General features: G+C 42.3%; 1 protein-coding gene across 4 annotated transcripts in view; it reads left to right on the top strand.

The window, feature by feature from the left end:
• lrba (LPS-responsive vesicle trafficking, beach and anchor containing) overlaps positions 1-27594 on the top strand; it is a 189042-nt gene that overhangs the window by 46673 nt on the left and 114775 nt on the right. For all 4 annotated transcript variants that reach the window (XM_069166599.1, XM_069166598.1, XM_069166596.1 and 1 more), the window contains exons 22-33: positions 5763-7172; positions 7363-7565; positions 8781-8934; positions 9868-10048; positions 11682-11815; positions 12345-12452; positions 12597-12738; positions 13415-13769; positions 19958-20127; positions 22079-22163; positions 22501-22634; positions 23401-23462. In XM_069166599.1, coding sequence (XP_069022700.1) covers positions 5763-7172; positions 7363-7565; positions 8781-8934; positions 9868-10048; positions 11682-11815; positions 12345-12452; positions 12597-12738; positions 13415-13769; positions 19958-20127; positions 22079-22163; positions 22501-22634; positions 23401-23462 — 3138 coding nt within the window. The remainder of the gene's footprint in view (positions 1-5762; positions 7173-7362; positions 7566-8780; positions 8935-9867; positions 10049-11681; positions 11816-12344; positions 12453-12596; positions 12739-13414; positions 13770-19957; positions 20128-22078; positions 22164-22500; positions 22635-23400; positions 23463-27594) is intronic.

Below are 27594 nucleotides of genomic sequence, written 5' to 3'. Positions count from 1 at the left end.
TCTGTTTGACACAGGCAAAACAAAAAGTGAAAGTAAATGTGTTAATATTCAAAGCTGTTGGCTATTTATGAACAACATCCTTTCTATGTAGGATTAGAGCTGCAGTGTTTCTGTCTCATTTTGTGACATAACTAATATCCAGTCTGTTGTTGTGCAGACATAGTTCTTTGCACACGGCTGGCTTTGATTGCCTTTTTTCTTATAATTGCACAAGATTAATGCTGTTTCTTCTTGGCTGCAGTTACAATGGCGTCCAGTAGAATTTCCTGCACACACTATGTGTGAATAAACCCATGCACTTGTGAGATGTAACACACACACACACACACACACACACACACACACACACACACACACACACACACACACACACACACACACACACACACACAGCCACAGTGCAGTGACCCACCTATGAATGGGATAGCTGCAGTGGATGCTAGCCACCAAGATACATGCATCTGCTATAAAAAAAAAAAAGCTAAAGAAACTCAATTGCAATTTTATTGTCCCGTTTGATAGATTTCCTGCCACCTTTGTAGCACCGAAGCTGTTTGTCACTGTTGCTCTCTCCTCCCACTGCTGCAGGGCTCTGTGTGTGTGTGTGTGTGTGTGTGTGTGTGTGTGTGCGTGTGCGTGTGTGCGCGTGTGTGTCTGTGTGTCTGTCTGTGTGTGCGTGTGTGTCTGTGTGTGTCTGTGTGTGCGTGTGTGTCTGTATTTGAGTGAATGTGAGTTACCAGGCACATTTTCTCTTTGCCCTCCTTCTCTCTTGGGCTCGAGCAAGCCCTTCTCTCTGAGCCCATTGAATATTCATCGGAACTGTGTGAAAACAATCAGAGAAACAAGGCCTCATAAATACAAGCAGCCCACCGGGAGCCTCTTGATAAGTGCATATATACATTTACAAATACATATTTGCACATTTCCCTTTTACAAAGACTTGATGATTGAGTTTGCCTCGCGTCTACCACAGTAAAATCGTCAGTGTTTGGTGTGTATGGAGATTACATGCCTCAAGCTGAACGCATGCGTTCACATCTCTCCTTGTGGAGAGTTCCACTGCCTTTTTGCATTAATGCTTTATTTGATTTTTGTATGTCATGCGTTACATAGTTCGATTTCATCATTTCCAGGATTTATGGCTCAGGCATTGGTGTCTACCTACAAAGAAAAATGAAAGATATTTCCTAAATTTCAATTCAATAGAATATTCTTTAATGAGGAGTAGGATGAGCAACTGTGCTTACCAGACCTGTTTTTCTCCTCTTGTTAGTATATTAGGAATCCGAATAACTATACCAACTTGGGCATAACCAGCACATATAGTTTATTTTATTTTATTTTTTGTCTTATTTTATTTTGTAGTGAAAATTAATATAACAGTGAAATGTAATAACGGTTTGTGGGGAAGATAAGATTTAAAAAAAGATGTGTGAGTGCGCGTGCGCATGCACGCACGTCAGTCATTAGCAAGTAAGTTTGTGCGTGCATGTGCGTCTCTGTGAATAGACAGATGTTCCTGCAGGTGGGCATGCTGACACAACAACCCTCCCGCTCTCAGCTCTCGCACCCCAACCAAGGTGCCCCTCGTCCATCTCTGCACACAAATCAGTTTGAGAAAAAGGAGATCTCCAAAAGAATGAAAGTGTAGCGTGAAGGTCCCAATGCCCTTCACACTCCCACTGTTATCAAACTTCATTAAACCTGTCAGACATTTTACCACTAAGATAAACATGAGCAGAAATGAGCAAAGAGATTTGACAAAGTATTAGTTAAGATATTTAAAAATCTCAATTAAACTATATTTTCAGCTCTTGTTAGTTCACGATTGAATGTTGAACATTAGATTTAAATAGCATGGCCATAGAGTCTTTGCCTACTGGGCTTATTGAGACATTACACACACAAGACTCGAGCTGTTGTTCCTGACAGAGTTAAAGATAGATGCATTGACCAGCAGATAAAGGAGGAAGGTGAGAATCCAATGCAAGATAAAAACATCGAATGTTGTCTGTGTAATCAAGCAGTGAGCCTTTCACAAACGTCGAGCATCCATATATTTGGTATATTATGTTATAATTGTCAAATAAGTATTTAAATGTGAAAGTGAAATGTATGAGGCTCTGATGGCCAAAATCCTATAACTTTTTAGTGTGTTATCCTCAAGAAGAACCCCTCCCCCCAGCTTGTCTTCCTATATTTGAGATAAAAATTACAGATAAAGACTGTCTATTTATATCTGGATTGAGTGTGCAGGAGAAAACTGAGAAGAAAAATGTTTTAACAAGAAGTGAGAAAGGACGATAATGTGAAAAAGAGCGAAACCGCACGGCCAGAACTGCAGTAGCAGATGACATTGATTTTGGAGGAGGAATTGCATTTAGCTAATCGGATTAGAGCTACGCTGCCCTCCCCATTTCCCCTTTGTTTTGTGGTCGCTCCCTATCGTTGATCTAAATGGGGACTCCCAGACTCCTACTATGGGGGTCCCCCAAGACTCTGCCACCCTAACCCTTACTGTAACAGGTTGTGGTGTTTATTCTGCATCTGGTGCACAATCATAGAAACTCAAAGTTTTAGATTCTGTGTAGATTTGATTTGTTTTGGAAATGTGAAATGTGTATTTTGCATTGTGATGCATTCAGGTATGTTTCACTTCAGGAATGTAGAGATTTTACAGTATGTATTCTGTCAAACTATTATTATATCCAAAACAACACAAAATTGCCATAAAGAATTTTTTTTAATTTTTTTTTAAGGATTGTATGTCCACTCCTGAAGCATTTCAAATCTTTTGTGTGATCTCGCTGTGATGCATTCAGTTAATACCATGTTACATGTCACATTAGAAAAGCCCACCATGTTTTTGTACATTACCATAACATTTTTCCATAACCCACGAAGGCCAGACCCAGTCATGGAGTAGAATGAAATTAGATTAGATCAGCGCTGATGTCTTAGCCACCCAAGGCAGTTTCTATATATTGTAGCAAGGCTAAATGCTCTTTTAAAAACCACAGAGACATATACTACCTCTGTCTAATGGTAACTGGATCTGTTACAGAGCCCCATTTAAGGCCAGCATACATCATCTTAATGTACAGACTGCAGCCGGAATCTACGACGTTATGTGCTGCACTGCTTTCCTGCATAATTTTCATAGCAGTGTGCTCTGAATGAAGCTTTTTAATTGCTAAAAATGCTAAATGTCAAATTAAGCTCAAACTAATCGGGTAGAAGGTCTCGCTCTGTGATCACTGGGAAAGGAGGAAGAGAGAGAAAGACGGACTACTGGTGCATTTAGAAGAGGCTGTGCACTCAGAAAACAGCTATGGATTACCAATCACTGCTTCCCACTACAGAAGATTAATGAGCACCCATGTAGCAGGCTAATTTAGAACAATAACGCCTAATTAATTACAAATAATCAGCTTCTTTCTCCCCCTTTCCTTTCTTCCACACTCAATGACTCACTTTCTTTCTCTTCCTCTTTTGCAATTTCTTATATTTTTCATCGCTGGCTTTCTCATTTTCTTTGTTTCATTCTCCCTCTCCTTCTCTCTAAATAGCCTCAGGTGAAAAAGCAGCAAAGTAGGTCTAGTTTCAGCCCCCCTCCCTCCACCTCCACCACCAACCCATCTTTGACTTTCTGTCCTCCAAGCCCAGTGATTAATGCAGGGTCTTAAATTAGGCGTGGGAGGATTTGCCGATGCCGGACACGCACTCAGCACAGCCAGGAGACACACACTAATAGTATCTACCGCTAATCTATGACCGCTTACATGGATGGGCTCTTCCTCAAATGCCACTGCAGACCATTGTCGTTATAGACTAGCAGTCTAGTCTACCCATATCAGATGGTAAGAAGACTGATGGAGGTTAATAGGCCGTGGGCAGCTGCTCATACGAGAGAGGAAGAGGAAAAGTTTTAAATATGTTGCAGATAGCCATAAATGGTCCCAGTGGTTAGATGTTGTAACAAGCTCATAACAAAAGAGCATTTTGAGAATATCTTGCCTCCATAATTTAAAGTTTCTATTTCAAACAGGATGTTAAGCCATGAAATGAAACATGGAGAGAATTAGTTGGAAAGCAGAAAGTGTAAACCAGTGGATTCAGAGTGAGGGAGGCAGGTTAATGACATCAGATGGGAAAAGCATGCGAGTGGTTGTATTTCTTTGTGAAACTATTTACAGCATATCACAAAGTAACTGCTAAAAACTATTTTTAAAATAGGCTTATGATAATTATAGGACATGAATTATCTTTTCAGTGGTATGTGAATTTACTTTTACACTAGTTTTCATCCCCAAAGCTGTAGCAAAAACCACAAAAATATACAAATATTTCTATACAACAACAATATACAAGAACAACTTTATTTCTAGCTGTGTTAAAGGAGCTGGACTTAAAGGATAGTACCGGTACATGAAAAGTTGACTAATAGAATTTAGGCACACTCACTTACTTTTAATACCCTTGAAGGTAGTTTAATCACATTCAAGTTTTATTTTAAAACCCGTACGATTGCATGACAGCTCGCTCCTTGCACTGTTATTTTACCTCCTGAGAAGTAGCAGGCGGCGAAGGAGATGGCAGAAGCAGGTAAACGGGAAAGTATCTGGATCTGGCAGAGAAGGAATTGTATTGGTCGTCATGTGTAGCAGGTATGAACTTGTGGCTTTCAGCAAAGATAACATTGCCTAAGTATGTAGGCAGAAGTCATACTAGTTTGGATGTAAAGCGGGTGGGCGAGTATTGAGGGGAGTAGTTCTGGGACACCAGGACTGCTGTTCAGCTTTCCTGAGGTGTCGTGGGCCGGACTCGACGAAACACCAGTGAAATGAGGCGCCCACTTGATAACCCCAGTGAGATACTGCACACTGTGTTGCTAAGGCTTTGTATTAGGTGGTGTCTTACTTTGGTAAATGAGTGTAGCATGCATAGTGTTAGCATAGCATACTGTGAAGTAGTGTTTGGTTGGTGAAGAAAGGTAATATTGAGTCAGTCGACACTTGCGGTGTTATTGTATGTACATTAATATGGCACTTTGTTTGTACCTTAAAAGTGGTGAATACAAAGTTATTAAAGAAATGATGGCCCACACTTCAGAACTGAATTCCAAATGGCATACTTCCCTTAGTACACTAGCAAATAGTGCTCTTATATGTCAGCACTCTTACTTGTGTTGTGCAGGGATTTTGACCAGGTAGTGTTGCCTCAAACAGCACACTGCTGTTCTGTACTGACCGGAAATAACCGCAGCACCTGCCAGCATATCTGCAGATTTAATTACTTTACCCAGAAATGAACGCGTCTTCGTGGCCTCTGTTTAAAACACACTGATGGATTCTGTCCGGCAGCAGTATTGTGGTACTTGGTGAAAAATAAACACTTTAGTGTGGTGTTCTGCAACAACTGCAGCTTCCTCAAACGTCTTCATTTGAAAATTATTTTTGTCGGTGGTCCCTGCTTTTCCTCTACATGGTGACGGTATAGGGTGAAAAGTGTCCAACGGTTCGCAATCATTATTTGGATCGTTTTGAGTGCGTCATCTAGCTACTTGTAGTGTTTCTGTACTTGACAGTGAAAACGCACTTATGCACTCAAAATAGTTTTAGCATCTAAGTACGACATTTGTAACACAGCAAAGCTCTGTAATAAACTAGAATTTTTCTTCAGCGAGGGCAGAGCAAATTGATAATTGGTGACACAACACATCAGAAGTGTTTCTAACAGTGTAATGCATTTTGTGTTCGCAGGTAACTTTCGAGCAGCACAAAGAGAACCTATCCCGCATGTTCCGTCAGTACCAGCATCAGGAGTCTGCCGGCTCTCTGACCTCCATCCGCACCATCTCTGGCGTCAGCCAAAGCTCAGAGACAACGGAATGTGTTAACGGGCCGCCTGCGGAGGAGACGGCTCCCTCCACCGTCATCGAGCTCACGGTGGATGAGCTGTCCCAGAAATCCCCTGACTCGGCGTCCAGTTCTACCATCACCTCCAGCCCAGCGGAGGCTGCTGATGAAAGGGGACACACATCCATCACCGTGTCCAACATCCTGGCCAGGGCTGAAGAAGAAGAGCAGAAGCTGGTGGAGGAGTCTTCCAGGGATGGCTCAGGTGTCAGAGAAGAAACTGAAGCTACGGTGATCCATAAAACTGATACAGAGGAGCAGATTGAAGAGATCAAACAGCAGAAAGCAGTGACTGAGACTTCCACTGACAAAAGCAATGAGACATCAGTTGGCGTTGAACCTGAAACAGCTGACACAAAAGCAGTGGAAGAGGTTAGAGACTCGACAACATCTGCGAGTGATGATCTACGAACACCAGTAACAGATGCTGAAAAATCTGAGACTGAACACCACAAAGGTGAATCATCAAACTCCATGACAGAAGACTCTTTAAATGATGCAGACACAGAGCTGCCAGTGCTTTCAGAACCAGGTCAGACTGATCAAACGTCCCCCGAGACAACAGCCTGTCTGGAAAACAGCGTGCTGGGAGGAGCGTCCGTCTTCAACGAGGACCTGGTGGACGTGTCATCTGTTAGTGACCAGATCCACCCCAGCGATGCCGATGATAGCCACGAGGAGTCCTCTTTTGTTTCTGCTGCTGCTGAAGACGAAGGGGCGGTAGTAAAAACGGAGGATGATAAACCCGAAGATGACGAAGGCAATAAAGATAATCAGGAAGAGCAGGGGTTGAAAATGGAAGAAGAAAAAGATGAGAAGCAGGAGGATATAGTACAAGAAGGAAATGATGAGCGTGAAAGTGGTGAGAAGCAGGTGCCTCGTATAGAGAGTCGGACTCCTCCACCTGAAACACCTGAACAAAGTGTCACAGAACCACCCAAAGAAAACAGTAGAGATGACCAGCCTTCCTCCTTAGCCGAACCTGCTACTCCAGACCAGCAGCCCTCAAAAAGCCCACTACCCTCTACAGCATCAGACTCAATTGCACTTAGCCAGCCTTCAGAAACCAGCGGCAACACCGGAGAGGAAACGCCGTCTGGTGCCCCCGACAGTAGCACCACCGCCTCCAGCTCTGACACCCGCAAGAGCGTGGACTCGGTCAGCAAGACCAACGAGATCAAAATTGCCAGACTGGATGTGTCCAATGTGGCCTTAGACACCGAGAGACTTGAACTGAAGGAGACCTCTGCAATGGTACGCATCTCATTTTCAATTTTGTATCTCGTATTGAATCTTTCGATTTTACTAAATTGTGTTTTATAGAATTGAAAAATATATTTTGGGCAATTTTGACCAATTTGATAGTTTAAGTCCCACACCCTGTTTCTCTCAGAAACCACAGCATGTTAATAGCTCAACTTGCTTTGCTCCTGTATTTCTGCAGGAAACAAACCAAGGCCAGTCGACGGCAGCGGCAGCAGCGGCAGCAGCAGCAGAAGGTTCTTCAGGCCAGCAGAGAGACAGCAGCTCCTCTGCTCCTCGCTCCACCATGTTTCGTATCCCAGAATTCCGCTGGTCCCACATGCACCAACGCCTCCTCACCGACCTGCTCTTCTCTATTGAGACAGATGTCCAGATGTGGAGGAGGTGGGGAAACAAAGTGGCGACTCTGATTTCACTAATGCTTTTGTTAACAATATTATTGATTTATGGAGTAAAGATTTGTTGACTTTTGAAGCCTCCGAGGAACACACAGAAGATTTCATCTTACAAGCCTTCTGCTAATTAAGTGTCGTCTGTGCCAGAAACAATCCCTCACAAGTTGTTAGTGGGAAGAAGATGGATTTTATGCAGATGTCTGCCTCTAAATACCATTAATTTATGAATTTATTTTTCTGTACATATTTACCAATTTAAGCTAGATAGAGGCCGACATGAGATACATTGAAGGAATAGTTTCACGTTTAGGGAAATATGCAAGTTGTTTTCTTGCCAAGACTGAGATTGTAAATCAATACCACTGTTGTATTGGAGGTTAGGAGCCATGAAGCCATTAACTTAGCTTCATATTAAGACTGGCAGTTGTGAAAAACTAGCTCACCTGGTGTGTTCAAAGTTTAGAAATCTGCTTACCAGCACCTCCTGAAGCTTACAACAAATTTTTACGGGAATTTAAAGGCTTTAATTATTTCTCAGCTCCTCACTTCTTGGTGCCGTGACTTCCTGGAGTGCTCTCGGAGTGAGATTGGAAGGAGACCAGTTGTGGTGCATGGACGGATAAACTGCTGTTTATCAATAAATAGCTTCACAATATAACTTCCTCTAAACCCAGTAAATGCAGTTTTTACATGAGTGTTTTGCAGATTAAAAAAAATGACATGCAAAGTGTTCATCAGTGAGCTTTAGGCATGCTGTTCCACGGTATTTTGAAACGGGCTTGCAGTTCCCCATCATTTCCAGTCTGTAGACCAGGCTAAGCTACTTGTCTCAGAATAATGAGAGTGGTGTCTATTTTCTCGTCTAACTCTTAGTGAATGAATGGGACATGATCTGCTTTTTTTTTCTATGTATTCTTTATTGAGTAAAGTTCCCTTCAGACTTGAAGAGGTAAATGTGTGTGCAGGAAATGTTTAGGTAAAAATATGACCCGGTATTAACTGTTAACTGCTGTGTTTAATTTATCCAAGTAAACTAAATTAAATGTCCAATTAATTGACACTCGGTAATAACAATGCAACTCACATGCTTCCATTTGAAGTTGAAGTACTGCTGTTGTCGAAGCTCACCTTTAGAGTTTGGTTACTGCATTAACTTTGTGTTCTGCTAACAAACAAAACCTCCTTTTTGTCCTTTTCCTTTTAGCCACTCCACAAAGACCATTCTGGACTTTGTGAACAGCAGTGAGAACGTGGTATTCGTCCACAACAGCATACACCTCATCTCCCAGGTGGTGGACAATCTCATCATGGCTTGTGGAGGCATTTTACCTCTGCTCTCTTCTGCCACCTCTTCCTCTGTGAGTCCCTCAACACGCGTGTGATGTTATTTTTGTACTTCAGCCTGTGTAGCCGATGGCTCCGGTCACAGGAAGTTATCCATCCACATTGACCTTTTCCCAATTACATTAGACTACAGTTAGCTGCCTGCTAACGTTGTTAGTTTGTTTTTGTCTTGTCTGACCTCGGTGACGGCCGCTCTCTTACATGATTCGTTGCTTCTGCCGGTGACCTGGGCAGCCTGCTGAAGAAACGGGTCAACGTTCAGCTCCATTATAATTCAGTTACAGTCAGTTGTGTGTGCCCTCTAACCAGATTTCAAACTGAATGAGAAAAATTACAATTTTACATGCCGGGATGTATAGCTGCCACATAATGTTACATATGTACATGTGGCAAGTCAGTGTGATTAATCACTGGTTATTTAACATAACGCAAGGGAAATATGTTCAGTCTTCAGAGGAGTAGTGACACAACTTTCACTCTCTCTTCTTTTAAGATTAGACTTAAACCCTCCCTATTTGATTATTTTTACAGTTGGGTCTGGCTCAGGTGATTCATAACTATCCCTGAGTTATACTACTCTAGGTTGCTACATTTATTTAACGTCAATGTTTTTATGTGGTTGTTTATTATTTAATTTGCTTGCTGAATGTTGTTTTGTAATTGTAAAGTGTTTAGCATCATGTTGAAGGGGTATTTTTAAACTTAAATAAAAATGTAATGGAACTGAGATCATGTTGCTTTTTGGCAGAAAATATCTATAATGGCCTTGGACCTTGATTTAAAAATTTTCCTGAAATAATTTTGAATCCAGATAACAAAATATGTGTGTTCTTAATCTATAGTGAATGAACAATCCTTGCATAAAAATAGCAGAATGTTTTTCTATTTAAATTAAAGTACCTATCCATTTCTTACTGTGGAATTTTGTTTTATCTTTTTTCCACCAGCATGAGCTTGAGAACATTGAGCCGTCCCAAGGCTTGACAGTGGAGGCTTCAATCACCTTCTTACAGCGCCTCATCAACCTCGTGGATGTCCTCATCTTTGCCAGCTCCCTTAACTTCACAGAGATAGAAGCTGAGAAAAACATGTCATCGGGGGGCGTCCTGCGACAGTGCCTTCGCCTCGGTAGGCACATTATCCTTCATTTTTGTCACATTATTTCTGCTAGCTAGCTTTTTGTTATCAATTGCATTTTTTTTTTTTTAACCTGTTTGTCTCTTTTTTTTCCATTATTTCTTTAATCGTGCTGAGCTTCCAGATGATTAGCTGTCTCATCTGTATCACCCACCTTTTATTACCATCTTTTACCAAGCTCTCTGTCCTCTCTCGTTCATCGATCCACCTCACATCTGCCAGCAGTAGCCTTCTGTATTAGCCCCAGTCGTGGCTCCTTGCAGCCTTTTTGACCCTCTTGTCGTTCTTTTCTGCCTTCTTCCTCTAAATCTCCAGCTGCTGCTCTCATCCCCTCGCCTCTTTCACTCCGCTCATATCAGCTCTCCCTTATCTTGTTATTATAACCCTACTGCACGGCAACACTTTAAAATGGCTGCTAGCATGATATAGTGAGTTGTCCATAATGGCTTTGGCTGTACTCTAGTGCAGCGTTGCCCGAGGCCTTTTTCTGCCTTCTATTCCAGGCTATTAAAGTTTCCTCTGACAGCATCAAAAGCCCAGCCTCGCAGCCGCTGAATAAAAGATTTTGAAATTCTTACATTATTCATTTTTTTTTTTTTTTTTTGCGGTGCACCTTTTCAGATCAACAGTATACACATGTGCACACACTAAGTGTGGAAGTACCACAGTACTTTCTACACTGATATAAATAATTTCTTAATGTTTTGATCTGCATATGTAATAATGCGAATTCAGGTATCCATTTTTGCTTTTACGTACAGCGATGGTTTCAGACAAAAAGGCTGTCAAAAGGCAAACTTTTTGTCCAAAGAACACTTCTTTGCAGGAAAGCAACGCCACCATAGTACATGTTCAGTTTTGAAAAGCAGCCGTTATGAAATGAATATTTGATGAGGTATGTGCTCCCCATTGCTGGCACCTAATCTGATTTTGGAAAACTGTAACAAGGTTTTAGCGTCTCCACCCCTCCCTCTCCCTCTCTTTTTATAAATGGTCGTATGAAAGAGTGGTCCTAATGGAAAAAGCGAGCCCATTTCCAGACGGAATAATTCCCTCCTTCGTAATCTAAATGCCTCAGAGTTAACATTTGTCAATTGTCAAGCACAGAACAGTGGGGGTTGGGAGGGGCTCCAAAGAGGAGCAGTACATTAAATTACAAATGTTAAGTGTGCCAGTTTTGAACCCACCTAAAGTTATCGGGCCGCAAGATTTTTTTTTTCTTCTTTTTGTGTGTGTCGAAGGACGCATCTCGCTGCCTACTCAGCATGTGCACACCCGAGCAGTGTCATTTGTTATGGCCGCTGCACACACTGGATGTGATTCAAGAGCACACCCTTACACTATGACCTTGGGAGGAGAGGTGGAGCAGGGAAGAGTGAACGATGCTGCCAGAGTTGGCCAGAGCACTGACCTTGTCATGGCCCCACTTTTTCTATTTTGTTTTTGTCTCTCTCAGCTGCTTCTCTCATGGCCTTCTCACTTTATGAGCTGGATCTTCACCTCGATTTCTCTTTCATGGCATTTGGGGCATACAAACACAACGAATTTTACTATTGCATGTTTTCCTGACAGTGACTTTATTTATATGATTTCACATAATATCTCATTCTGCGTCCCTCCCTAGTGTGTGCTATGGCAGTGAGAAACTGTTTGGAGTGCCAGCAAGCCCAGTTCAAGCATGGTGCAGAGAGCTCAGCACGCAGCTACACAGCCGTGCCCAGCACTGTGCTCGGAACAGTCAAGTCTACATCTGCACAGGCAAGTAGTCCAAATGTCTCATTAAAACATTATTTAATACATTTTCTATACTCTCTGATATTTTAAAAATATCACAATTGTTTCCCCTAAAATACAAAATTACATTTCCACTCTTCTACTGGTCATACTTTATATTACACAAATAGCTACATTTTTTTGTCCTTTTCCCATCCTAAACCAGGGGGAGCTTTGTCCTTTGTCCTATTTACCAGCAGCAACCAAGTGTTATTGCATTAGCTCTCATCTTATTGTATTACCAAAGGTTGCTATTTGTTACACTAGACCCGGCCCTGTCTCTTTGCCCCTTTGATTTGATACAGTGACTTCCAGTAAAGTCATGTTGTTCTTCCCTGAACCGGGTGTTAAAACTCATTTATAATGCAGTGACTGTATAGAAAAGCCATTATGTTAAAGACATGATCTCAGGAGGGTTAGCTTCCCTAAGCTTACCCTACACCACAAAGTGCATATGGACTCATAAAAATCCTGATTCATGTGGTAATGGTTTGATGTTCTTGCATGCATGCAGAGTCCTGTTGATGCTGTGACAGGTGGCATGTCTCCAATCAGAGACTTGGACCGGCTGCTGCAGGACATGGACATTAACCGCCTCAGGGCTGTTGTCTTCAGAGATATTGTGAGTGGTACAGAGGACACCTTCATCTATGCACACACAACACAGCACTCGGAACATTTATAAAATCATCTTTCCCTGCTTGTCTCACTCCTGCTGCTTTTTGAGAAAGACGCAGATTGTTTTAGTGTATCTTGTTTGTTTCAGGAGGACAGTAAGCAGGCTCAGTTTCTGGCTCTTGCTGTGGTTTACTTTATCTCGGTCCTCATGGTGTCCAAGTATCGGGACATCCTGGAGCCCCATAACGACAAGAAACAACCCCACAGATCCCAGTCTGCGAGGAGTACAGGTAGACAGAAACTTTATCTGAAATATGGATATGTAAAGAAAGATAATGTTGGACATTCTCTTGCAGTTGTTTCCAATCTTTTCCTGCTAAGTGCAAAGCTTTGTCTGCAGGACTTGCAGCCCTTTAATCAACCCTTTCATTGTCATGGCAGTTGCTGTTATGACCTCTTCCCTTTTTTGATTTTTTTTTTCTTTTAAAAAATGGGGCTGCATACTTTAGTGTAAGACACATTATTAAACTATTGAATAAGAAAAAAACACTGAACAGAATTTTGATCCTCACTATCATGTTAATCATCTGTTGAGCCATCGCGGAAGTGCAACATTGCCTTAATTCAGGGGTCTCCAACCTGTAGCTCACGAGCTACCAGTAGCTGGGGAAGGTTCAAACAATATGCAGTGTTTCCTATTCATAGACTTACTCGCTTGGGCTGCCCAGGTATATTCTGCAATAAGTTTCAGCATTTCTTTTTTTTTTTTGTCATTTTATTTTTAAAACTGTCTGAGAAAATGAAATTACATTAAAAGAAACAAAAGACTAAATGCATAACACATGCGTGTAGATCTCAAAGGAAAAAAGGTTAGAGACCCCTGCCTTAATCGCTGATGTGCCTTTATAACGCAGTTCTTCATGATCTTCACTATCATCATAGCCTTCATTATCTTTGTCTTCTTAGACAGCGGTGCCGTTTCTGCTGGGACAGAGGTAGAGAATGGCTTCTCCCTCAGGCGGTACGACTCTGGCATTGGTGATGACCACACCTCAACTGCTGCGAGCGAGGCAGATCTGTCATCCTCTGGTGTAACTCACGGTCCGGACGCCATCTCCGAGGCCTTGTCTACGCTGTCATCTGAGGTCAAACCTGCTCTGTCTACTGATTCAAAGGGCAAGAATGTGAAGGACATTCTGCGTAGCCTTGTGAGCGCTCCAACCGATGATATCATGGTGGACCCAAGTCTGCTGCCACCAGCGTTTCTAGGTGTGGGCGACGCGGCCAGAGAACCATCACAACAGTTCCAGTCTTTTGATAGGTGAGGGCTAAGGTTCAAACATGGCTTGACACGCACATATACTACCCATACCGTTTGTGGCAAAATTCAGATTTTTCTGTGCTGCACCTTGATGATTGTGGGCGGTGGAACAGGAAATTCCCCTGTTGTTGACACCCGACAGCTATGTCAGTTTCTCAGAAGCTCATGTGGTACATTGTGTTGTGATTCTCGAGCTCTACAGTCGTCAATTTCATACCATTTATCCCAGCATGACTGCAGGGGACTTTTGAAAGTCAGACCTCGAAAACATCTCAGCTTGGTATCCTCATAGGAGGCTTTGGTGGATCTTGGAAAAACATTGTGTAACAGAAAACCCTTTTGAACTGGGGAATCTTAGTCTCAGACTCTTTTTGTCTTGCGCTCCCATTGTTCTCTCTGTTAGCTGTTGATGCACGTCCTCATCCCAAGCAAACTGTTTTAAAAAGTACCTGTCTGCAGAAAAACAGGAGTCCTGTCTGGGAAGAAGAGGCAGAGAGACAAAGCTGACAGGAAGCTGTTTCTTTTCACCTTGCCACTGATATTTAACAACTTTCTTTTTCATCTTTCCTGCTTGTTTCTCCTTGCCTAACATTCAACATTGAGGGGGGGGGGGGGGGTAAGAACTGTATAATATGCATTACCTCTGGTGGTGTGAGGTGAACAGTCATGAGTAAGGCTTCAAAAGCAGAGCGGGGTACTGAAGCCACAGACGGGCCCAGGTGAGAGAGGATGGTTACTGGTCTGGTTTGCATTTGGAGCACTGATTCCCTGACAGACATTTACAAACGGTGAGGGGGGAGGTCCAGGGGAAAAGAGGGGGAAGGAGAGAGATGGGAGAAAGGGGAGAAGGAAGTCTTCATGGGGAAGGGTGTCAAGTCAAAGTTCTCATGTATTGAAGAAAAGATTTCTACATTTTTCCTGTTCTCTCGCTCGTTCGCTCTCTCTGTCTCGCTCTCTCTCTCTAACACACCCACACTCAGTCAGTCTGGCCGCCCCCAACTGTGGGAATTCCACGGCATCTCTGTGATCGTGTGTCTTTATCTGAGGAATGCTTTGTCAGGTCTCAGGGCGCTCCTCATATCAGGGGGATTAGACTGGCTCCTGTCCACTGAGCACACTCAGTAGGGAGAGAGGACGTCAGGAGAGCTGGAGAACGTAGACTAACAGCTTGCTCGCTGACTATGGGAGCCTCTTCATGCAAGGTACACAGGCCAGGCTCAGAGAGCAGACTTTACCCCAGCTACCTTTCAGAAAGGAAGGGGTTCATCTCACTGGCATTTAATAATGATCTCAATATAAAATAGAGGAAAAGGGTGCCAAAACCAAATGTTTTTTAGTCATCAAAAAGAGGTAATGAATATGTAGTTTAATAAAAAAAAAAAAAAGAAAAGAAATGAATAATTTCCAGAAAGAAGTACTTTTAGCAAAACATTCCTCAAATAGAAGTAAATAGTGCGTTTTGGTGCATTTAGGCAGCTGGATGAAGAAATTTGGATCGACTCAAAATAGACTACTATGTCCATGATGAAGGAACACAGTGCAAAGATGTGTCTCAAACTGATTTGTTGACAGAAACTACCACCAGCCTTATTCTTTAAGATGGTTATCTTTCTCAGTTAACTGTTAAGTCTGTCATATTTTATACAGTATTACATTTCCAATTAATAAAAAACTGAAAATCTTGACCTTTTTTAAGAGGGTGAAACCACCAAAGTTTGGTATTTGTGCTTGACCAATGGCCTAAAAGATAAATTGATTATGAAAAGATTTTCTTGTTACTTATGTGATATATTATTAAGTGTCAGCACTTAACACCTCCAAGCCTTTCTTCTACCCAGATGCTCCACCATTGTTTGGCCTCACCGCTGAGGAGCTACGCTATTTTGCTGTCTCCTAGTCATAACTACCCTACCATCCTTGTCATTCACTGACTTTAAACTTGTATTTATTCTCAGTTTACCACTTTTTATCAACCTACTGTCTCTCAACCCTTAGCCGTACCAATTACCTTCCGACGCATGTAAATATGTTCCAATGGTGTTTATTATCTTGATGTAATGTCTCCATCACCGCTCTGCATCTCCCACTAACCGCTAAGTCTTCCAGTGACAGCAGTACAAGCCCGAGCTGACATTCTACACTGACATCTCCTGCCAAAACATGGCAACTTTCCGCTTGCCCGCAGGGCTGGATTTATGAGCCCAATGTATAAAAAAAAGCAGGGATCTCCCAGATAAAAACTGGGGGTGGGTCACAGGGTGAAGTATCCTAACTGATTTATTTACTAGTGGAGACCTGCTGGATTTCTCCCATGCATTTCTCAGCCATGCCCCTGTTATGACAGCCAGTCTGCAAATATTTGCTGACATAATCCAGAACCAAACATTGTCATTGTACAAGTCTGTGATTTAGACTGCATGGTTCAGCAGAATATGTGAGTGTTAGACACTGGGATATACATGGTGCAGTTGTTTGCATTCCTGGCAGCAGTATGCATGAGAGAGCTGATGTACAGATGAGTTGTGTTGATGGTGGAACGTTGTTAATGTACAGCTGACAGTAAGCATGTCAGACATAAGCACAACTGGGACTTAAGGCCTCCCTTTCTATATGTAACACAACAATTTGTAAAAGTGAGACTTTTTAAATGAAGGATTTATCACCGTGGATTCACGCAAGTTCACCTGCTGTGGTTTACCTTGATCCTACATCAAACTGGTGAACACATCAGCTCTTCTTTAACTTTCAGGTATTTGTGTCATTCAGATAACAATAGACTCGGTCCCTTTAAGGTCCTCGATTACCTGCAAGGATTAATATTGACACTGGATCAATCTAGATGTGCAATATATTGACCAATGTTTTATAATACACCTAATACTTAATAATAACCTAGAAATAATCTCTGAAACATTGTCATTACAAGGTTGTGGCAAAGATAAGTTTAGAGTCTGGATACAGGTTGCATGATAAATATCAGAAATATCAAATGATAAAATTAAACCAAGTTTAGTAAACTCATTTGGATTTTTTTTTAACTGAAAATTCATAGCATTTACACAAACAACTAAAAGAAGAAAAATAATGGATAAAATGTAGTCATGTACTGCAACTGTCTTATCTTCATGCAAAAGCCAAGCTAATACTGGCCTTGTAAACATGCTGACAGTGTTCCATTGCACACATTTTTATTGTTTTTTATTGTTTTTTTTCATAGAACGTTATCTGCATTTCCTTTTAAAGTATTGATTATCAAGCAACACAGAACTTAAGCACAGGATATGCATGAAGAGAAAAGACAAGATTCTTCCTAGGTCACCAGATAACAACCAGAGTCGTGCTATCTGCATGTCTTCTGTCTCTTCATGTAATCCCAGACTGACTTGATGTTTAGTTCAGGGCTCCGTGGGGGCAATACCATCAGTTCTTCGTATTGTTAAAGATGGTACCTGATGACTGGCTGTATGTTTGGGGTCATTGTCATATTGCAGAATGAATTTGGGACCAGTCAGGCGCCACTTTGATGATATTGCGTGTAAACATTTAAAATGCCTAAAGCCCACATACACAGTACTGTGTATAATTAATAAAATATGTCTGCCCATTTAGACCAAAAATCAACCTTTTCTGTCTTCGCCCCATATTTTGTGGTTGCCCCTCGTTCTAAATATATAACATCCGACCAATGCATTTCCAGGACTCTATATGTATGTCCACACACAGTACAATATTCCTGTACATACACATAAATGCACACATGAAAAATATTCTCATTTTTTTTGGGCACTTTGGTCCCAGTTGTTCCCTTCATTAACCACTGATGTCATCAAAATAATGTCCCTCCCATGACAACCGTCATCCTGCAATCACGGCTCCATGGAGTGTTGGACGTTGTGAACTTTATTGGAGTTGATTTGAAAGTAGTTTTGAAGTGTGCGTGTAGTCAATGAATACCATTTTGAACAAAGACATGCACAGACTTGCATGAAACAAGGGTAAAAGAGGAGATCAAAGCTGTGCTGGTGTGAGCACTCTTCCCCCTGGATGTCCGTTTGAAGTTAACACTGTAGAGAGGGTTATTTTTACACGCACACAGACACACCGCAGACATTTCGTTACACACTCTCACACTTGTTTTACCTGAAATAGCAGAGATTACTGGAATCCCAGTGTTTACTGCACTTATCCATTGTAGGTTAGAGACTTTAAATAATTCAGCCTCAGCCCAACACACACACACACACACACACACACACACACACACACACACACACACACACACACACACACACACACACACACACACACACACTGCCCTGGGCTCCTGTTTGTGGGTTGAGTGGGGCCGCTGACGGCTGATTAATTGACTGGGGCGGCCCACTCATGATAAGTGTGGCTAATGACCTGCTGAATAATTCACTGGGCCTTTGCTGAGGAACAGATGGAAGGCCAAACACATACACAGACATGTTCACTGGCAGACTCCTACACACTCGTGCATTTATGTGTACACTCTTATGCATGTATTAAAGTATTTGCGGGCACACTCTCTCAGACGCGCACACGCATAGGAGGTCCCCTGTGTCTCCGTCTCTCTCTGCTGCTGTTGACACCCGGGGTGCTTCATGTCAGCGCCGCCCTTTGCTCCCCGATATCACCATCTAGTCCACTCACTATCTGAACAGAAAAAAGTTACCAGATACTTTTATCTCCACCCGTCCTAACTATCATTACCGATCATTCTGTTCTGTCACTACTTCAGTTTTTATGTACTGTATTACAATACTCTTTCTGAGTTTGCAGTAGTATTTTAAACACCACTGTCAAACCACTGGGATCCCAATGCAGCTCTATTATTTTCTCTCAAAGCAAAGCTCAGCTGTCAGGATTTAACATTCACAGTAACTTTTAATAGATCGGATCAGCTGTCTTAAATCAACAGAGAGCAGCCTTTGATACTGCAGCCAGGTATCTGTCTGCACCACGGGGAGCCAGACCCAACTCTGGGGTGCGTGCGTGTGTGTGCGTGCATGTGTGTGTGTGTGTGTGTGTGTGTGTGTGTGTGTGTGTGTGTGTGTGTGTGTGTGTGTGTACTCACTCACACACATTGACTCTGGGAGTGTGCAGGAATGTATGGTAGCTCCTCTGTGCCTGTTCTTTTCTTTGTATATTCAAATTTGTACATTTGATTTATTCTTGTACATCTTGGTAAGCCTGCGTTGGTTTGTGTTTGTGAGAGGGAGCAGCAGCCAGTGATTAGAGCCTGCTTCCCCTGTGTCAGCACTGATAAGCAGGGCCAGGCTCTCTTTGATATGACCAGTGGTCTGTCAGAGCCCTGGTCCAAACTGACAGCTTATCTGCATGCTGCTCTCCTCCCATCTGCTGTTCACCGGATGGGAATTGAACTCCACTTACTGGTACCACATCACTGTGAAACACTTCCTGTTACTTTACAGGAGAGACCTCGTACGAGGCAACATTAATGTTCCCAAGATAAACTGTATGTACAATTTCAATCTGTCTGTCACTGATATTTTCACACATGAATAATAAGCTTTGAAGAGTTCAGTGAGGTGACACTTTTAATTTGCAGTGTTTGGTTTTTGTTTATGGCCTGATCATACTTTGATTTAAAATTTAGAATGATTAGTCTAAACAAAGAGTTCTACTTGACCAATAAAATGTGTTTCTCTTAGTTTAGTAATCCAGTAGTGGATGTAAAGCTAAACCAATATATGTGCTAGGACTGGCTAGTTACTCTCAATTAATTTTTCATACCACTATTTGATATCATTTTGTATTTAAATCTTGTTAAATTGCGTGAAGCAACATTTAAAACTGGTCCATTTTGTTCAATTAACACAAAACTCTGTTTTCAAAAGCATTCTTTACAGTACTCATGTGTTTCATTAAAACTTTGTTCAAGGAAACAATCAGCATATTAGTCAAGATGACACACTATTACAGGTGTCCTGTTATTTTCTGGTAAGATGAAGGTGACTATTTAAAAACATTGTTTGTCAGTAGAGTGCCTCCATAATTACTCGGTCTAACAGACTGGTGTTGCTCCAGTCTTGCTGTGTACATACGTTTTATGAGGCTCGCTGTGAATTGGCACCATCAGCATTTTCTCACAATAGTTTTGTCAGAGTGACAATAAATGAATCATTTGTTTCTTCTCTCTACAGAAGTGTCGTCGTCGCACCCAAGAAAGGGGGCGTGATGCCGTCTCCGGGCGCTGCCACCCCTGTCGTGGCCGCCACGGCTGCCTCAGTGTCCGGCGGGACACCTATCGACAGCGTCGCTGTGGTGTCTTCTGGTGACGCCTCCCAGAGCACCTCTGCGGACTCTGCAGCAAGTGAGCACGCGCACACACACACACGCACACACGCACACACACACAGACACAGCCAAATATTGGAAGGGCAGTGGTCCAGTGAGGGCAGCTAGCCTGGATGAGTCTGCTGAGGAAAAAGTCAATATTCATTTTGAGATTTTGCTCCTCTGTGTCTGGCAGAATAATAGTGTGTTTGTACAATGTAATCCACTTAAAGCTAGAGAGGACAGCATAAAAGGTTAGAGTAACACTAATTCATTTGTAACAGCTCTAACAGCTACAGTTTGTGGTTAGGAAAAATAAAAGTAAAATGAAAATAAAGCTATTCATAGATTGAAAGATAAAAAAATATATATATCTATAGGAATTTTTGATAATCAGAACTTTATTGATAGTTGTAGGGGAGATACAGACGGGGTGTAATGTGGTTGCCTTGACTATCTGGCTACTTGCTCAACCCTACATTTCAGTGATTTTGATACCAGGAGGAATTCAAGTGGATGTTTGAAATAACATAAAAGTTGCACCTTTTTCCTTGCAGGTTTATGAGCACACTAACTGTTATTCACTGATTCCGCAGTGACGATAAATCAGAACGTTAGCAGCTTTTTTTTTTTTGTCACCTTTTTGTGCGTAATGTTTTTTCTGTGAGCAGTCTGTGTGTGTTTAAGAGAGGAGGGTTTTAAACAAGTATGGGGTTTGTATGTTTTGGGACATTTACTGTAGAATGAGGTTGGTGTGTGTGTGTGTGTGTGTGTGTGTGTGTGTGTGTGTGTGTATGCGCGCGTGTGTGTTATTGTAAATAATGATGCTTGGAGTCATTGAGGAGATACTGTATGTGTGTGTGTGTGTGTGTGTGTGTGTGTGTGTGTGTGTGTGTGTGTGTGTGTGTGTGTGTGTTTTATTGGGGCAGTGGGAGGACTAATGGAGACGTTCATTTACTCCTCTTTGTTTGAAGGAGCTCCTTCCTCCTGGAGTGGGATACTCTCACCAGGCCCACATGGCGCTGTTTAACACCTTACACACACACACACACACACACACACACACATTCCAGCGCACATTACACTGTCTGTCATTCCTGAAGAGTTATTCCTGCTCGGAGACTGTCCTGGCTGGAAAAACAAGCCCCCCGAAACACCAGAGGAATCCCCCTCCTCCATATTCAGCTGGGCATTAGCTTATTTATGAGCCACAGGGAAGTGAATTTACTGCCAGATCAATCACACACGGACTTTGTACCTCGTGTGCCTCTGTGTCCAGAATGAAGTTGTAAAGCACCTTTTAGTTGTATAATGAAACCGTCACAAAAACAGCCCAAAGGGGTAAATTGGTATATATTGACTTAATGAGGAAAAACAATTAAAAGAAAAAAACATCTGGTTTAATTAACATCTCAAACACAGGTGTAACACTGAAAATGTTTCTCGTTTCAAATACTTAATATTGCATACGAGAATGGTTCAGAATCATGTCCATCAAAAAATAATCACATTAAAACCATACCTGCCTTCTAGTGTACAATTTTAAGGCTTGCATCATAAAAAAAAAAACCTGTGAATTATAAATTGATAAGGAAGACATATTGTGCTCAGAGTACATCATCCACTATCTAACCATAAAATTATACTTGTACCCCCACTTGCCCTATTTGACCATAAATCCCACTATTCTATACATTTGAATGGAGGCCATTGTATTATTTCATAAGAGGCATGTTTCCACACAGGTTTATGGTGTGACCCTGATCGTATAATGTATTGCTCTGTGTCTCTCTCTCTCTCTGTGTGTGTGTGTGTGTGTGTGTGTGTGTGTGTGTGTGTGTGTGTGTGTGTGTGTGTCGTGTGTGTGTGTGTGTGTCTCGTGTGTGTGTGTGTCTCGTGTGTGTGTGTGGGTTGGTGTGTGTGCGCGCATGAGCCCTTCTTGTCCAGCATCCAGACTAATAACAGACTTCTTTGGTTTCTCCCTGTAGCAGGCGGCCAGGTTCCAGCCAGCGCTAGCCTGCCATCTGTCCCCCCACTCTCCCCTGTGACCCAGAACACAGCCCCCAATATGAGGTGATTCATCTTCTTCTTCTTCTCTCTCTCTCTCTCTCTCTCTCTCTCTCTCTCTCTCTCTCTCTCTCTCTCTCTCTCTCTCTCTTTCTCTCGCACACACAAATGGACTATCAGCTGTTTATGCACATGAGCATACACTATCTGTTATTTATGCATACCAACTGATTATTGTTTTTGTCCTCTTTCCATTTTCACCCTCATACTAAAAAAAAAACATCTTGCTCTTATTATATTTCAAAACATGTGTAACAGCTTTTCCTAGATTTACTTTAGAGTTGCAGAAAATGTAGTTCTACTCAATATGTACTGTGTCTGTTTGTTTGCTGTTTATTTTTAGTATTTCGGAGCGTCTGGAGCACGCTCTCGAAAAGGCAGCTCCTCTGCTAAGGGAGATCTTTGTGGACTTTGCCCCCTTTCTCTCTCGCACCCTGCTGGGCAGCCATGGACAAGAGCTCCTTATTGAGGGCACCAGTGAGTACATCATAGAAATTCATTATTCGTTTTTTTTTTTTTTTTTCTTCAAAGGTTTACAACATTGTTTCACTGCATCCTCACAGACCTCAAAGATGCAGCACTTATTATTAAAATGCGCTAACATTTCCCGACTGTGTTACGTGTGCGTTGCGCCAAAAGCTGGTAGTCTTGCTGAAGGTTTCCAGGGGGCCAGGTCAGAGGCCAGGCCACTAATAGCAGTGTTTGGGATGTCTGCTGCCACCAAACAAAATGGAAAGTTGATTGATAGCTGCAGGGGGGCTCCCCGAAAAGAAGGCAGGGGAGGGCATGTGTATGTGCATGTACGTGTGTTTGTCCGAATGTGATGGTGTACGTGTATCCATGTCACATGAAAAGCAACCGAAAGACCAAAGGCCCCGCTGCCTTCTTCCCGTCTGTGCCTCCACCGCAGACTCTGGACACTCTAGTGGCCCCCTGCCCTCTGAAAGCCCAGGGCTCGCCATTAGGGATCAATGGGACATATGCTGGCCAAGTCAGGCCTGTAATACAAGGCCCAAATATGTATTAGTTTACAGTAACATCATGTCGGCTCATTAGGCCCATCAATACTATCTGCCCCCTTGCAGATGGCACAAGGTTAAGTAACCCCTGTTGCTCTGAGTGTGTAAGTGCGTGTTTTCACAAGTATTCAAGAAGCTTTATGAAATAAAACGTACACAAAATAATTGTTTGTTTGTCAAATACACATTTCTTTCTGACTCCCCTTTCTTATGTCTTTCTCCAGGTCTGGTGTGTATGAAGTCCAGCAGCTCAGTGGTGGAGCTGGTCATGCTTCTGTGTTCTCAGGCAAGTCTGGCATCTTTATCTTTTCCTTCCCCCTGTCCTCTGCTTTTCCACCAGCCTGAGTTATCAGGCTCACCTTGAGTGCAGTAAATCCACAGAGCCTTATCTTTCCTTCACCCTTACCTTGTCTACCTTTCCACACTCTTCCCTTAGCGAAGCCAGAGACACCAGTGAAAAGGCATCTTTGGCCGCAAATATTGGCTTGAGGGTCAAGGGTGGTCGACCTGTCCACGTCACCTTTGACCCGAGCGCCGGCCCTTGAGGCCTGGGCCAAACTGATGAGGAGGGATAATGTAGATTTGATGGTGCTTTGCATTGATTATCCCTCTCCTCTCTTTTGTCTTGTGGGTGTTTTGTTGCCAAGTTTATTTAGCTGCTGCCGGATTCATGAATACTAATTCAGAGATCATAAGCAGGCGTGGGCAGATCAATGATCGGGGTTGTCAAATAGATTACTCCAGGATGGCTGATTAGCATTGAGACACATTTCTTACTGAAGCCTTTTCGCTGCATCTAGACCAAAATACAGTCTGCTTCTTATTTACTTTTAAGTGCATATCAAATGAAAACTGTATGTATTCAAGGTAAAACACACAGTTGCCCTCATATACACACCCAGTAACAAGGACAGCAGATAATAACTCCCCTTTGGCCCTGTTTGTGTGCATCTTTCCCATTTAAAGCACCTCTTGGAAAAACAAAGATTTCCAATAATACAAATGCACATCTGATTAATGACACCTCTCTCTGCACTCAGCCCTTTTTTTTCTTTCTTTTTTTTTATCCGCTTTATTTTCTAAAGAAATAGTGCCAGTCCTTTCTTCCCTCCACCTTTTAACCCCTATATGTTGCTCGGTTCCCATTATTCACTTTGCGTCTTCTCTAAAAAGGTAATACAGTCAAATCACACATCTGTTGGGATGTCAGTGGCTGCGCATAGATGAGGGCTGGTGGGACTCGGGGAGGGAATGTGAGCCCCGTAATGTCCAGAGCCGAAGGAATCGCAGGAGTGAAAGCTAGATAGAAAACCAAAGAAAGAAGAATGACAGGCTCTAATGCACCTATTTGTCATATCTGTCAGGGTGTTGTTTAATGCTAATCTAATCAAAGGCAGAATCTCGGTGATTGCTCCGCTGCGCAGCTCATGCCTCGCTTCCCCCTTTGGTCCCAAGCCCAAGCTATTTCTTCCTTTCCCTGAGCTCCAAGCTATCCCAGCCAATCTCCACAACACACACACACACACGCACGCACGCACGCACGCACGCACGCACGCACGCACGCACGCACGCACGCACGCACGCACGCACGCACGCACGCACGCACGCACGCACGCACGCACGCACGCACGCACGCACACTCGCTCCGTGAGAGGACCAGGGATTGGCCAGCGTCGTGTTGATTGCTTCAATAAATCATCCAACCAAATTCTCTCACAGCTAATGCAAATGTAATTTTATTGTTGTGTAAAGGGAGAAAGGAGGGGGGAGGAAGGTAAGGGGCGATACACTGCTTCTCACCAGGGAAAAGAGGGAAGCAGGGACAGACTTTTCCTCTGGGCTAAATTACTATGTATAATTATTTGTGTGTTTTGTTCTCCTTGTGGTGCAGTGAGAGTGAGCCAGTACCATGATTGATGACGTTATTTAGCCGAGTTTGTTGGGCCCTCTAGCACAGGAAGCGCTCAATTCCCTCACAGGAAGTGCATCTGTGGCCATCTTGAGACTTTTTCCTGCCTTCGAGCCAACCAGCGGAGGGACGGAGATGGAGATGATTTTGATTGATTTTGCTCCCTCACCACCCCCACACCTTCAACAGAAATGTGATGCGATACCATCTCTGTGAAATTTTAATTAATTTCCCAAGCTTTGAGATGGAGTGGAGCCAGGGTGAAGGGTCAGGAGGCAAGGGACCGCAGAGCAGTTTTTAATCAGGGATCCTATGAAAGTTGCATTGGTGGCCACATCAGCTTGGCATTAAGGAGGGGATTGTAAACCGCTGTTTAATAGTGCTCCTTTTCGCAAGAAGTACAACAGTGCTCCCAATTAAAGGGCCATTTTGATCAGACATTAACTGTTGGGGTGGCATGCTGCCTTGTTCTCATCTGTAATATTGATCCTTGCAGACTGCTGAATATACAGAGTGAGGATTAATGATCATAAACTGTAGCTGTAACAGAGTACCACTCAAAATAGAAAAAAACAATTGTCTGTTTTTGCACCGATCACAGTTATTATTTCAAGAGTTACTCTGTTTCAGGGCTGCAATTGGCACCGTCCTACATTGTTGTTTAATCAGCAGATGGGTTTGTGAGTTAATCGTTTGGTCTATAAAATACCAAAATAGTTAGAAATTACTCTTATAGTTTTTTTTTTTAATTTTTTGTTTTTTTTTAACCAAAGGATGATTAAATATAACTATGAAATATCTACATTTGGGAAGCTGGAACCAGTGACACTTTAGCTTTTTCTCTTAAAAATGACAAATACCTTGGTGCAAATTAATATTAATTTCATATAAATCTACCATTTTTTAAAAAACTTTATTCTGTTTACAAATACAAATACATTGTACAATAGACGTTGTACAAATCAAATCTATGTTGTTATGAATAACAAAATGTATGGAGCAATGATTGGATAGCCAATGAAAAACACAGGAGGGCTCCCATGACAAACTCTGAAATATAGCAAAGTGGTTTATTTCAATGTACTTTCACTCGAATAAGAAGGCAAAGCTATGTGAGCAAGGTTAATGATTTCAAGTCGAAGGGGAAGAGATTTTTGTAAGTTTAATATCAAGACATTATAATCATTCAGGGGTTATTCAACTTGGGTCTTTTAAATTAATGTCATGTAACTCTTCTGTAGTGAACCGAATCTACCGAGGTTCTTGCATGTAAATAAACTTTGCTTGCCCCTGATTCGCCTTGACATTTTCCCACTCACACTTGTTTTCTCCTGCCTTTGTCACATTTATGGCCCCTAAGTTGTTTCCTGGGTGCACTCCTTGAAGTAGCTTCCACCCAAAACATCAGATTAATAAGTAATGCAGAGATACAAGAGAAAGAGCTTTTCCTTGTGCTCGCTGCCGTCCGTCCACAGCTTTGAGAAATCATCTTGTCGGATACTGAACCGTCCACGACGAGCACAGGACCATAAATCTTCTCAGTAGCTGCATTTGTGTCCTGTAGATCAGCCATTATTGTCCGGCCCCTCTGTCAGCCCATCCATCCTTCTGCCATTTATCAGAAATGCATCCTGTATGTGGAGTGGAAGGAAGAGAGAGAGAGAGGGAGAGGGTAAGAGCGTTGTCTGGTGGAGGAACGCTTGTTTCATGATGGTCAAGAGCAGATAGGAAAGACTGCTCTTCAACAAAAAACAACCAAGAATGCCAAAAACCCTGCTTTGCATTCCGTATAGTGTAGTTGGGTATTAAGTAATACTCCATATTTATTTATCTCAATATTTTAAACTTGCATTTTTAAAAAAAAAAAATTTCGCTCTTGTAAAATATAAAAAAAAGAATCCCTGGCACTGCTCAGCCGTGCAGATGCAGCAGCTTTGTTTTGGTTCAATATGCTTTGCTTTTGAGAGGTGCTTCGGTTTTCCGCGTCTATAAATGGAATTTTGTTTCTAGTGTTGACAGGATTGAAAAGTTGCACAGGCATGAAGGTCTTTTAAAAGCATGTCCCTGATTCAATGGGAAATGTACAGAAATCCCTGTCGACAGTTTTCTTTTTTCTTTTTTTTACTATCTCCTGACTCCAATTAAAGCATTGAGATCTGAATTATCCGAGTAACAGAAAAGCAGCGTTGCTGTTAAATTTGTAGCCAATTTGTTGTTTGGTCCACTGCTTTGATCCCAACTGAAATATCTCGGCAACTATTGAACTGATGTCTATCGGTGATCTAAGCAAACAGCATTTTGTTGTAACCACTGATGCATGTAATCCTTTAATTGTAATTCAATAACATCAATGTTAACCGGTTAATCCAATGACTGTGCATTATCATATTCTCTGAGCCAGTCTCATCAAAGTTAACCTGTTTAACAGATGGGCACCTCTCTTACAGCCAGCAGGGAGAAAGACATTGACTTCCCCAAACACTTGGCTCCTCCTGACCCTTGACCTCCT

This window comes from Embiotoca jacksoni, unplaced genomic scaffold (genome assembly GCF_022577435.1).
Source record: "Embiotoca jacksoni isolate LCO1_2020_lvr unplaced genomic scaffold, fEmbJac1.0.p SCAF_4, whole genome shotgun sequence".
NCBI classification, from domain to species: domain Eukaryota; kingdom Metazoa; phylum Chordata; class Actinopteri; family Embiotocidae; genus Embiotoca; species Embiotoca jacksoni.
Note: the sequence above shows the minus strand (reverse complement) of the source record. Positions and strands in the feature narration are given on the sequence as shown.